Here is a 13,387-nt window from a genome sequence, read left to right as displayed (position 1 = left end):
TGTTTACGTATATGCTATAGCCTAATCGGCGCTGTACCAAACTGACACTACTTTGGTTGATTAAAACGGCATAATTTCGCCATGTCTTGCCATCAAGACTTATCATTTTGTTACTTGAGAAAGTGAATGATATAGAGTCCGTATCTAAAAATCTTAGTTCAAAACATTGCACAGATTTGAGGCATAAAAATATATCCCAGTGTTAGGGGTTTTCGACGGTATAAGACAAAAACATAATTTTTATCTTTAATATCATTTTAAGTTTTGATTTTGCTAATCTTGAGTGATAAGGTATATTCATCTATTTCACAAAAAAAGCATCATGTGTTTCCAACAAAAATAGCGTTTATAACATCGCATCGGCGGAACTGTAGTCGCTTGTCACATCCGGGTATTTTTGTATGTGTTTTCGACGGTGAGCCATAGGAGTCAGTGCTCCGAATACCGTACACGTTTGGCCACAGACATCACCTGAATCGCTTCGGTTACAAATACTACCTCATGGCGCATGTTGTTTAAAAGATCATCCAATCATCTTGCCTGCTCATTAAACCGGTTGAGTAATCCATTTTCCGTTTTTACCATGTGTTCAGTCAAAGGAGGCTACCCTCAGTCATTTAAATTCGTACAGATTGACTGTAATACCGTACACTGTTTCTTCTAATATCGTACACGTATCTTAATTCCGTACACTATCTAAATGACACTTTCGCTGCTGTTAGTTCTTAATACAAGTTACATCTGCTGGTTAATTATTAACTCATATAAATGATTAGAGGTAAATCAAGTTCAAAACTATATTCATTTTTTACATTTCTTTATTCATAATTATCACTAGAATATAATGAACTTGAGCTGATGAATATCGAGTGTTGTCAATGTTAGCTAATGTTGGAAATGAATACTTGTTTTAAATGTAAATTTTTATTCTTCATTTGATCCTTTAGAGATAAGTATATTATAACATATTATAATACACAAATGTATTTCTAAAAGCATTTGAAAACAAACACAGGAAATACACATCAAGCAGTTTTACTAAACCAATAAACTAGAAATTCCTATAGTTATAAGATAAGACATGAAATAAGAGTTTCGGGGTTGGGTAACTGATTTGTAGCTGGCCCTGGGGGTTGGGGGTTGGGAGGGTCGTCCTTACTGACACATTCCGCGGGAAAATGTGAATTGCAGTGACGTAGTAATGGTGCATCATCGTCATCAACGGTTTTAGGTTGAATCAGCGCCTCCTTCCAAAGTTACACAGTGAACTGTTAAGACGTCGGATAACGTGAGCATGGAAATAGAGATTTCACTTAGCGTCAGAAAGAAACGAATTTAAAAATATTATGGTTTTGTAACAAAGACTTTAAGCACTGCAGTACAGGAAAATAGTATTTCAAGTGTCATTAACGAAAAAAATGGAAACCGAATGACTAACTGGGAGCACCTGTAGTACAGCGGCGCACTACAACATCTCGTGGGGGCAGGGTCGACATGTTGTATGTCACGTGTCGCCAAAATCAAGATATCCTGAAATGCATCGCAGAAGGTAAGAGTTTGAACAATACAAGATTATAATACAAAATGGGCAATAAGACTTAGTGGCGTCATTCTAAAGACAGTATTTTTGTGCAGTACTTCTTGTGGGCTGAGGTCCCATTGTTAGACAACTAAGCGCTTTTCCTCACAACCGCGTTTTAACTAACGGGTTACATTACGGGATATCAACGGGACTACCACTAGTTTATGGTACAGCGCCTGTTACAGTTGAGGAAACAGCCACGAAACCAATTTCTTTATCATCCTGCTGAATCAAACATGGCACCGCAATGTGTAATATGTGAATGAGGCCACCTGTCATGAGTATTTTTCACCAATATGCTGTTTTTATCAGCGTGTTGACTAAGGGTAATTATCAACTTATGCAGGAGTGTGACGATGTTACGTTTTTCTGCTGGCAACAATGACTGCTAATAATTTGGCACACCAATTTGAATATATGTTGCTTAAAAATACCAAATACAGAAATTTCCTTCCAGCACATATGATAGTCAGGTAATAACAGGCGTTGTTGATCATGCGTTTGATTTTATTGTAGAACTATGACTTACTCACTAACACAAAATCTAATAATTGCATCAAAACTAAATTTTGCACAGTGCCATGAAAACCGCAGACCAACACTCACGATTAGTATTATAATTTTTGACACCCAAATTAGTAACAAGCTGTCATTATGATGTTGTCTAGCGCCTAGCGGTTTCACCTGCATGGGGTCACCGTCCTAAGAAATAGTGACAAGTGACAACAAAAATATTTATCGATATTTTTTTTGTGTGTGTTAGTGAGTAATTCATCGATCTTAAATGGATTGCAGCAGCTTATGGGCACAGTGTATTTATAAGATAATCTTAGATATAGAAGCTGGCTTCCAACCCTTCTGACGAGATTGCCTGGCTTCCATACGCGCTTGTTTTTCTCTTTCTAGTTTCTCTTTCTCATCTCTTTTCTCTGTCTTCAGCTTAATGATCTCATCGCTCGTCAGAATGCGATGGGAAGTCAGCTTCCGTGGATTTGATTTGGAACTTTGTTTCATTACAGAGGGTGGGAGAGAAAACTCGGACTTGATAGCGTCCATAGCCTCAACCTAGGACACTGTAGCTATTTCAACAACTAAGTTGCCTGGTTCATCTAAAGAAGATGGAGTGTCACCTGTCAAAACCGACAAAATGAAGTCAGTGTCAGACAGGAGAGACGCGCCCTCTGGTAACGTTGCTTCAGATGTAGATGAATCCACTGATGCCCCAGCTATTGGTGTAGAAGACGCTCCGGCATCAGGCGTGATGGTGCCAGAATTGACTGGAGTGTCAGCTTCAGCAACAACTGGAATATCAGCAACTCCCCCTTCTCCAGATGACTCGAAGCTAACGTCAAGGGGATGGAATTCCTATTTACAGGGAATATTCCGCATTTCCTAAATCCACTGCAGACATTTGAGGGCGTGAAAGCAATACCGTAAGCTTGTTTGAACAAACGGGGCCATTCCCATTTGGTCACTAGATTATTTGGTCTTTGCACCATGAATTCGCTGCAAACCCTGTTCCACTCCCTCCTGAGTGGGCCAAAGACTGATTTGTCTAGAGGGCAAAGCCACTGGGTTGTGTGAGGAGGAAAAGCTAGGATGGTTACATCATTTGCCTTTGCCTTCTCAAGAAGCCCAAGTGTTTCGTGCGAACTGTCCAGCACTATAAGTTGAGGCCTCTCCGGTCCACAGTGTTTCAGGAAATGGTCCTCAAACCACCCTTCACCCAATGTGTCTTCCACCCATGCACGACTTTGGTATGTGTAGGCCGTGCCAGGCACTCCAGCCGGAGTATTGTATACGTAAGCCTGGAGACATTTTGGGGTCTTCCCCTTAACTATGGCCATAGGGGGGATGTTGCACCCCGCAGCATTTATGCAGGCTAAAACAGTGACATTATCACGTGTGTTCCCCACACGCCCGGGAACATTTTTAACACCAGCTTCCGCCAGAACTTTGATTGGTTTGTGTGTCAGCGGAACACTTGTTTCATCAATGTTCCAAATTAAGTGCGCTTTATCGTTTAGTTTAAGACTCTTGACAAGTTCCTCAAGTTCATCAAAGTAACTATTTGTGACACATGGATTGAGCATTCTTGCCCTGACTGTGGTGAGAGGGACGGGCGATCTCAGATGTATGTCGGGGTGGCGCTTCATAAAGCCAGCTATCCACCCTTTACCAGGCACGTCATTCTTGAAAGGGGTCGTCAGCTTAAGTCTCCTGCATATGCGTGCCACTTTTAGCACCAGCTGACGACGGGTAATGCCGAACCCTGTCAGTGCTGCGGCCTTTATTTGGTCGGCAATGCCATCTTCAACGGCCGCTGATAGCACTGATGGGCGACCAAGATTCCCTTCCTCAGACATCCCCCTGACATGATCGCTTATAGTCATGACGGGAAATTTGAAACGTTCAATACTGTCCAATTTGACACAATATCGAAAGAACACGTTCCAGAATTGTATCTTGTTGACATTCCTTTTCGTTATAAACATGAAGCACACGTCTTGCTAAAAAGATTGCAGACATGGGGTCTTTAGGTGTCTTTTGATATGTCATTATTCGACAAACAACTTCTGCCACTGCAAGTCTACATCTAGAATGGTCTAAATATTTCTGCAGCAGGTCAAGTATTGCTTCAGCTTCGTATTCAACAAACACATCATCCAGGATTAAGGCGTTTAAAGCTGTACGGGCGACTGCAATCACTAGTTCATGTCCACTTCCAAATGATTCGCTGAGCTGAGTGGATTTTGAAAGCGCCATTTTCTGTAAAGTTGACAGTACTGTTATTGATATTATTTGGGACTGATAAATAATCGTAAAAGTGTGATTTATGCGTTTTTGTTATATAAAATTGTATTAGCTTCCGTGTAAATAACAGTTAGACTGTTGACAAATTGTTCTACTGTGTTGTTGACATGTTCTGAATATGTTTGTGTATTCACATTTATGTATTTGTTGCTACAACGTTCATGGATTAAGATATGTAGTTTCTGTTGGTATGCAATATTTATGTTGTCATTTCACATCATGGCTGCGTTTGCAGAGTAGTGAAGGGGTAAGGTTTAATTCGTTATTTGATATATCCCCGTAATGGCACGGCATGGGACCAGAAATGGGCTCAACACATTGTTTCCACGTGGGAATCGAACCCGGATATTCGGCAAGACGAACGAGCACTTGAACCATTAGAGTCTACCCTGCCGTGGCCGTAAAGGAGTGACGAATAATAACCGACACTTTAAGGCTGCATGGGCTAATACTAACAATAAATACATTTCTGACAATGCGTCACTACTTCAAAATAGAGTTTAAAAACGGCCATATAAATTATTTTTATATTACATCTATATATGTTACATCAATTTGTATATCGATGCCTATGCAAATGTTTCATGTGAGTACATATTACATGAGAAAAAAAATAAAATGTCACTGTACGAAATTAGGCGCATAGCAAAAATATATCATAATCTGGGCATCAAATATCGTACGTCTTATTCTTTTTAAAATTTGAAAATAGCTTGTATGAAACCTATTTTTGAGAATACGTTTTTGGTTAGTTAAAATACATTATTTCGGGTTTCCGTACCGTGAAGTGCTTTTTATATTTCTCGCTTTGAGCTGTCGTGTGTTGAGGTTCTCGGATCGTGACCTTGACATCAACCCGGCAAGGAGTGGAGAGAGTCGCTATTGCGCAAGTGCACATCGCGATAACCAATCGTATATCGAAAAGGAAAGCACATGAGGAATACACACGATAGCTAAATATAGAGATGGGGATTACCGCATTTCAACCGATAATGGTCTTGTTTTGCCACACATCAACATAATAAGCTATTGCGCACAAATGAAAGTGTACGGAACTTAGGAGCCTGTACGGTATTCGGAGCACTGACTTTTTTACGCCAAATATGTCGTGAAAAGGTATTTTTCTATTCATCAGTTTGGTCGTAGAGCTTACTCGGGATACATTTAAAAGGTTGGTGGGGAATCCAACTGATGTGGAATCTGAAAATGCACGACAAAATTATTATTTCATTTTGTCTTGAAAGGGACCACTTAGCCATACCTTAACATGATCGCTGTAGGGTCTGTATAGTGTACATACAATGTTATCAATAAGCCGGGGCAGCAAACACTCTAATACATGTACATGTTATCACCCCCAACGCAAAAACTGAGTGATAGGTTTTTGGTAACCCGAAAAGGGAGGTAAGCCTGTTTTCAAAATGGCGTCGAAAATGATTTTGCGGGAACGTCTTTTGAAAAGTTATTGTTTGTTCTTGTGATCCTCCCAATGAAACATCAAGCATACTTGATTTGAACGAAAGTGTTAACAACTGGACTTGAAAGTAGCAAAAGGATTCATCAAACCCTGGAGTTTTCAGAACAAATATGTAAGTCTGCTTGATACAAATATACCATCAGATAGGGGAAAATACCGATCGGCCTATAATAGGCCAACCGGGATATTATAGGCTATAAACAATAAACATAAAGCAGGCCCCCCTAAGTAATTGAAGGAATTACAGCAAATTTGAAGGAATTGCATCTCAAATGTAAACAAACGCAGCGATATCGGTAATTTAGCGGTAATAACAGAAATACATCGGCCCTATCGGAAGCAATGTCGGTAATACTGGAAACACGATCGGCCATCTTCGGAGATTTTTCGGTCGCGAGCGGAAACTCACGCAGCAAAACATGGCGTCGTTGGAAAAAGCACCCGTCTCGGTGAGATTTGTTTTTAGTTTCTACTATTACATTTTTATACTTATCCATCTTTGACCACCCGTGTTGAATGCGTTTAGGTATGAGGTGTTGTCGGGGCAATAGCTTATGTTTTTAGGAAAAGATAGTCACTCTAGGAGAGCGTCACAAGTCATGCCCCTGTAGTTTGTTTACATCTGAACATCGAAGTCGTGCCGATGATTACGAAAGTGCGCCAGATATAACATCATTTTTTTTTTGTAAAATGTGTTTAAATTTGTCAATTGCACCTCGTAGCAAGAAAAATTAAACTCTTAAATCTTAAACTTCTTCATGGCGCACGTTCATGATGTTCGTAATCATCGGCACGACTTCGATGTTCAGATGTAAACAATCTCCAGGGGCACGACTTGTGACACTCTTCTGCAGTGACAATCTTTTCCTAAAAACATAAGCTATTGCCCCGACAACACCTCATACCTAAACGCATTCAACACGGGTGGTCAAAGATGGATAAGTATGAAAATGTAATAGTAGGAACTAAAAACAAATCTCACCGAGACGGGTGCTTCTTCCAACGATGCCATGTTTTGCTGCGTGAGTTTCCGCTCGCGACCGAAAAATCTCCGAAGATGGCCGATCGTGTTTCCAGTATTACCGACATTGCTTCCGATAGGGCCGATGTGTTTCTGTTATTACCGTTAAACTACCGATATCGCTGCAATTGTTTCGCGAGTGGGCTGCGTTTGTTTACATTTGAGATGCAATTCCTTCAAATTTGCTGTAATTCCTTCAATTACTTAGGGGGGCCTGTAAAGGATAGAATCAAGGGCTGCGAATCTTGAATGTGGGGTGCCCAAGATTGCCTGAACTTTAGCGAAAGAAAATGTTGAATGTGAAACATTAGAATAAAGTTTTATATGTCTGACATGTCACTGTCCAACCACTATTTTGTTTGTGAGTTGTTGGTTTTTGGACGAGTAATGATAGTGTTTTGTTTGTAGAGTACCAACAGTTCCATAATGGACACAGATATAGCAACTGAAGTTCCTGACTCCCTCAAGCGACTGATTCGGCTGATAGTGCGAGGGTTCTATACTGTTGAAACAGCCATAGTTATTGACATGCTGGTCAGGAATCCCTGTATTAAGGAGGATGATATGTTAGAGTTGCTCAAGTTTGAAAGGAAACAACTTAGAGCAATCATCAACTCTTTGAAAGTAGACAAGATTCTGAAAGTGAGAATGAGGGTAGAGACTGATGCAGAAGGAAAGACAACAAGGCACAATTATTATTTCATTAATTATAATGTCTTTGTGAATGTGGTGAAATACAAGCTTGATCATATGAGGAGAAAGATTGAGCTTGAGGAACGTGATAACACAAGTCGTGCCTCATTTAAATGTCCAAACTGTTTGAAGTCATATACTGACCTGGAAGTTGGGCAGCTCGTAGACCCAATGACAGGCTCATTACAGTGCACCTACTGCCAAACTGAAGTGGAAGAGGATGAGAGCTCCATGCCAAAGAAAGATGCTCGCACAACCATGGCCAAATTTAACGAACAGATTCAGGTCATATACGACTTATTACGAGATTGTGAGGATATCAAACTTGCACCTGAAATATTAGAACCAGAACCTATTGACATCAAGAAATTATTACCAAGGTAAGTTTTGTTTCAATCACCCCTTTTGTATGTTTGGTTTTACTGTCATTTTCATAGAATGATAACGTTGATAATGACTGAAGAATTAAGTCGACATGTCATCATTTTGTTTGCAGAAAGATGTATGAATTTGGTTAGAAAATATTTAATGCTGATTTAATGAGGTAACAATTAGAGTTATGCTTAGTCCTGGATTACATATAGAAACAAGTGATTTGTTTTGAACTGAAAACAAGCCCCAGTGAGATGGGAGATTCCTGAACCAGAGGAAATCCAGACTTGCTTTATCAAGGGCATTAGCATTGCAGACAGGGCTGTGTGGATGGGAAAATTATGTGGGGGATGTGACAGACTAGGATAATAATGAGTACAGAACAAAGTGTAGATGAGATGTCTTCACCTGCCATTGTCACATACAAAGATCATGAAGAAGAAAAATGGTAACAGTGTGTGTCATATATCTGTACACAATCTGCAGGGCGCCAAGTGACAAGAACAGGCCCAATGTAGATGCCGAAAAAATGGTCTGGAGCGGGGAACTGTCTCGGAACAATCGCTTTGGCTACACAGACAACCGTATCACCATCAGTATGGATGAGGATGAAAAGAATGGGACGGTGCAGAAGAAGGAGGTACCTGAATGGATGTCCAAGAGCACTGTAGAGGGTGCCACTGTCATTGACGCACAGGTAACGTCATCACCAGCTATATGTCACTGACCCTGCGATGAAGTCATGTAAGATTGTAACATACTTCACTTTGTATTCTTCACCTTTCCTCTTGTTTGTGTGAAATGAATTATTTGTACTGGCAAATCTTTATTAGTGCCATGAATGGTAAGAAATGAGATGCTATATGGCAATGTGCAAGCAGTTATTATTTATTTGTGTTGGATCTAACTTTCTTGAAATGTAAACATTTTGCTGATTGATATATTGGTCATTGGTTGTCAGATTGTTTTCCTGCCATTAGTACCTGAGCAGTGTGTGCCCTAAACCTTTTGGCATCTTTTTATATCCTTGTTATGATTTAGTGGTAATATTTGGTCTTTTATTTGATGAGCTTACCACACTGATCAGAATTCTGCTGGACAGGTTTCAGTCCAGCGGCTGGCGTGCCAGACTGCCTCTGTGTGTCTAAACATGGTTTCTTTAGGTGTGAATGTCAGTTCAACTGTTGCCTTGATATGCCAGCACTGTACAAATGGCAGTGGTTTCAGCATGCCAGTGGTTGTTGTTCCACCATTCTTTTGATTGTTGCTCAGCTCTGTACCCATGGCAGTGGCTTCACCAAACCCGTGGTTGTGCTTTTTCGTACATGGCAGTAAATAATCAAAGGTCTCAAGTAACTAATGAATTGATGATCACAAGTTGCGACAAAATGTCACAGTACCATGATGGCACAAACTAGCACCAGTGGCTAGATTGTCTAGTCCTGACCAGATTACTAACAGGCAATATTCCTGCAATATTACTGAGTGCAGTGCAGTCTCAATACGATAATGTCAACTTCTTTCAATTTTCTAGATGGAGAGTGCTTTTGATGCTGGCCCATCTCAGGACTTGTCTCAGGTGAACGCCAATGATGAGGTGATGAATGCCCTTCTGGTACATGAACAATCCAAGCCTGGCGCTGGACTCCGGATCCCAACAGACAGAGTGGAAGAAAACTCCAGTAGTTCATCAGAAGATGAAGCCCCGAAACCTGGTCCATCACATGGAGGTTTGTTGGTATATTTATCTAAACTGCCACCATATCAAGAAAACTTTCAACTATTTACCTCACGTTGGTGTATTTCTCTAAACTGCCATCATATCAAGAAACCTTTCAACAATTTACCTCATGTTGCTGTATATCTCTAAACTGCCAACATATCAAGAAACCTTTCAACCATTTACCTCATGTTAGTGTATTTCTCTAAACTGCCTTCATATCAAGAAAACTGTCAACCATTTACCTCACGTTGGTGTATTTCTCTAAACTGCCATCATATCAAGAAAACTTTCAACCATTTACCTCATGTTGGTGTATTTCTCTAAACTGCCATGATATTAAAATACCTTTCAACCATTTACCTCATGTTGGTGTATTTCTCTAAACTGCCATCATGTCAAGACAGCTTTACCTCATGTTGGTGTATTTCTCTAAACTGCCATCATATCAAGAAAACTTTCAACCATTTATCTCATGTTGGTGTGTTTCTCTAAACTGCCATCATATCAAGAAAACGTTCAACCATTTACCTCATGTTGGTATATTTCTCTAAACTGCCATCATATCAAGAAACCTTTCAACCATTTACCTCATGTTGGAGTGACATTGTAATGTTTCTGATGCAGGAAAGATATTCTTTTCTCATAAATATATAAGTTTTACAGTTGTTAAGAAACTGATAGCACCTGTTGCTGTTTGAAGCATAGCTCCTAATGAACAAAGCATGATTGTGGAGCATTTTTCAAGTAGGATGTCTTGGGCAACATGTTACAGAAAAATATTTGGAAAAGTTATGATAATCATCATTGTGGAGTAATAAAAGAAATAAAGAAATAATATCACATATGTTATGCATTGAGAAAATACAAGATCCAAAACTAGTAGGACTGCCAACAGATCACGCTGACCTTGATTCAATTTTCGATATTGGACCCACAATGCGATCATTTTCAGTTCGATTCTTCATAAAAGTAAAAACATCAGATTTCCTCTAATTCTCACAGTTTAAGAAACAAAACGTATCACACAGAAAACTTTTTTCAAGATTTGACCAGATCAGGGTCTCCTTTCACAAAACAACCTTTACTAAGGTTAAACTTAACTCACATTCTTTAAGGTAACCTAAATCTATTGTAACCTTAGTGCAGTGTTAAAGGATGGGAGTTAAAGTTAACCTTAGTAAAAGTTGCTTTGTGAAAGGAGGCCCTGGAATGTAAAGGATGTAACCTTTTTAAAAAAATGAAAATATGATGTTTAAATGCAGAACACCACTCAAGTTTGAACTCGAAATGGAGAAAATGGTTATTGAAAATCAAAACGAAGGTGTCAGATTCAGTTTTCGATGAATCAGGTTGAATTGTTGCAGCCTAAAAACTTTAGCTGATTATATCCTATTTCAAATTGCAATGTTATGTGTTTAAGTGGACAGAAACCTAGCTGTGCCCTGTTAATTGTTTTGTCTTATAAGTCACATAATTACTTCACATGGATTCTTGTCCAGGGTTAAACCTAGTATGCATTTCTGCAGCATTTCCGCATCAAAATACCAATTGCCGCTGATAGAATTTTGGGTTGCGTCCTGTGGACACAAAATATTTGAAAACAGTGCATCCCCAAAATACTAGTGTGGCATACAATACAAGTAACTATAATGCAATAAATATTGTTTTTGTTTACTGCATTCACGCAAAAGACTATTATGTGAACCAGTTTTAATCCATATGCAGTAAGTTCAGCCAGTGAAAGCATATTTTTCTAAAACTCTCCCATGTGGTAACATTCAGTATGGGGTTTCTTTCATGATCATGAATGAGCAAGCTTATTAAAACAGTTTACTAGCATATATATTGTGTAATACATTGAGTTGAAAACACCCAAATCTAAAAGTTACCAACCTAAAATTAACCTGTTGGGGCACATGGACCCTCCTATCAAAAATTTAACCAGTTGTGGTATTAGCCAACCCCCCAGATTCCTAGGTCTGCCCCTGCTTATCTATGCTGGAGCTGAAAGCTTGATGACTTCTTTAGTTGTCATTTAGAAGTTGATATGATGAAGAAATGAGATAATTCTATGGATGTACAATTTCTTTATTACAAAAAGTGCATTTTTTATGATCTAAATACTAACACCATCCTTTGCTTGATAACACCTTAATGTCACACTCCCTTGTGAGACCTCAACTCTACAAGCCTGCTTGGACACTGAAAACAATGTCAGTTCAGGGCATTATTCCAATAGGTATCAAAGTGTGCCATTTTTCACTCACAATCAATGCATTGCTACATATCTGTAAACAAGATTCCAAAGTGTACATTCTAACTCTGATACTCATTGAAGAAGTTTTGTGTTACTCAGTTGTTGAAGAAATGGACAGTGATGATGAAGAAGAGAGTGTTCCCATGGTAACAATTGGTCTCCGCAAGGTGCCCTATCAGGAAGTGACCCCTGACATGGTGGAGCAGATGACCCCAGCAGAGAAGGACGAGTATATACGTATTGGGCAGGAGTTGTATTCAGACATGTATGAATGAGGAATAAAGTGAATGTGTTTTGTAAACAGATGTTGTTTTGATGTTTTTGGAGAGGATGTAAGGTATGCAAGGGGCTGCTCTGTCAACTCATTACACAACAAGGCATGTGTAGTTACATACCTTGGTGTCCTGTCATTTCATATCACTGTGCTGACCAGTTACAGCACAAACAAGTGCGCGGGTGGAAATGAACCATTGCCCAACGTCCAAGTCCAGTGTGTTTTCTGTTGGGCAAGCAAATTTGTAAATCATGCTGCACTGGTTTCCAGTTGACTTTTCAATGTTAATTGTGTTGTTTGTTTATGAGATCAGTTGGGAAATCGACCTGTGTAGTGGACAATTTATCAGGGCGATTTTACATGTGCCACTGTACTGAAGTACACTAACAATTTTAAAGATGTTACTTGTCCTAGTGTGGATTGATAGTCTAGTGGTTGAAATATTGTAAATCCATATCATGCCCATACGTAGATTTTAGAGTAACTCTACGAGATGGTTGACTGCTGGGACACAAGGGAGTCCTAGGCTATCACACGATCTCACAGACAATGGAACATACTTGCTAAACAAGACAAAATACTTAAACACAGAATGATTGTTCTTTTAATTGAAGCATACATTGTTGAACATCATGGTGAAGCATGCCTGATATTAATGGACAGAGCAAAACATGGTGGGTAGATATTTTCATGGAAGTAACATAATAATTTCAAGAGCCATTTGAAATGTGTGTACAAACAGTGGATACAGTCGGTATACAAACAGCTTCAGGACTTGAGAATGAACCACAGACAGATGGAACCAGCAGAAGGTAACTATGGTAACATCTGGCATCCTGAAGGATGTTTACTGTTGTATTCAGAACCATGCTTCATATCAATGAAAGTAACTGATACAAAGGGTGTAATGCCACTGTTCCTTCTCAAATTATATATTTCATATATATTTATTTGGTTATTTACTATACGGCCAAACCATTCTCCATCACTGAAGTACTGGTACATTCAACATGACCCTTCTTGCTACACTTCACAAGGTCCTTTTGTTCTTTCACTACGTGTAAATAGACGAGACCACACTCAGTCAAATCCATGCACAAATCACGTCTTAATCAATATGTATTTGTGGAATATCAAAAACTGCCAACAATGTGTATAAAGAAACACAGATTTC

General features: G+C 39.3%; 2 protein-coding genes across 4 annotated transcripts; one reads left to right on the top strand and one right to left on the bottom strand.

Annotated features, from left to right (window-relative positions):
- Positions 1-2,808: 2,808 nt before the first annotated feature.
- Positions 2,809-3,948, bottom strand: LOC137286722 (tigger transposable element-derived protein 2-like). Its single transcript, XM_067818705.1, has one exon. The coding sequence runs from the start codon at positions 3,946-3,948 to the stop codon at positions 2,809-2,811; it is 1,140 nt and encodes a 379-aa protein (XP_067674806.1).
- Positions 3,949-5,364: 1,416 nt separating this feature from the next.
- Positions 5,365-12,240, top strand: LOC137286925 (general transcription factor IIE subunit 1-like). 3 transcript variants are annotated; one of them, XM_067818961.1, is made up of 5 exons: positions 5,365-5,512; positions 7,303-7,967; positions 8,446-8,656; positions 9,494-9,689; positions 12,039-12,240. In XM_067818961.1, the coding sequence occupies exons 2-5, from the start codon at positions 7,321-7,323 to the stop codon at positions 12,212-12,214; spliced, it is 1,230 nt and encodes a 409-aa protein (XP_067675062.1). In that variant the 5' UTR covers positions 5,365-5,512; positions 7,303-7,320; the 3' UTR covers positions 12,215-12,240. The 3 variants fall into 3 exon arrangements, with proteins under 3 accessions (XP_067675062.1, XP_067675061.1, XP_067675063.1); XM_067818960.1 differs by lacking the exon at positions 5,365-5,512 and adding an exon at positions 5,791-5,985; XM_067818962.1 differs by lacking the exon at positions 5,365-5,512 and adding an exon at positions 7,073-7,081.
- The last annotated feature ends 1,147 nt before the right edge of the window (positions 12,241-13,387 follow it).

The sequence above is a fragment of the Haliotis asinina genome, chromosome 6, assembly GCF_037392515.1.
Source record: "Haliotis asinina isolate JCU_RB_2024 chromosome 6, JCU_Hal_asi_v2, whole genome shotgun sequence".
Classification (NCBI taxonomy): Eukaryota; Metazoa; Mollusca; class Gastropoda; order Lepetellida; family Haliotidae; genus Haliotis; species Haliotis asinina.
This window is presented reverse-complemented; position numbering and strand designations above follow the sequence as displayed.

Bases quoted from the DNA above. Each gene is read 5' to 3' on its own strand.
- LOC137286925 (XM_067818961.1), top strand. From the start codon at position 7,321: ATGGACACAGATATAGCAACTGAAGTTCCTGACTCCCTCAAGCGACTG. The intron at 8,657-9,493 runs GTAACGTCATCA...TCAATTTTCTAG, and splicing joins CCACTGTCATTGACGCACAG to ATGGAGAGTGCTTTTGATGC. The intron at 9,690-12,038 runs GTTTGTTGGTAT...TGTGTTACTCAG, and splicing joins ACCTGGTCCATCACATGGAG to TTGTTGAAGAAATGGACAGT.
- LOC137286722 (XM_067818705.1), bottom strand. From the start codon at position 3,948: ATGTCTGAGGAAGGGAATCTTGGTCGCCCATCAGTGCTATCAGCGGCC.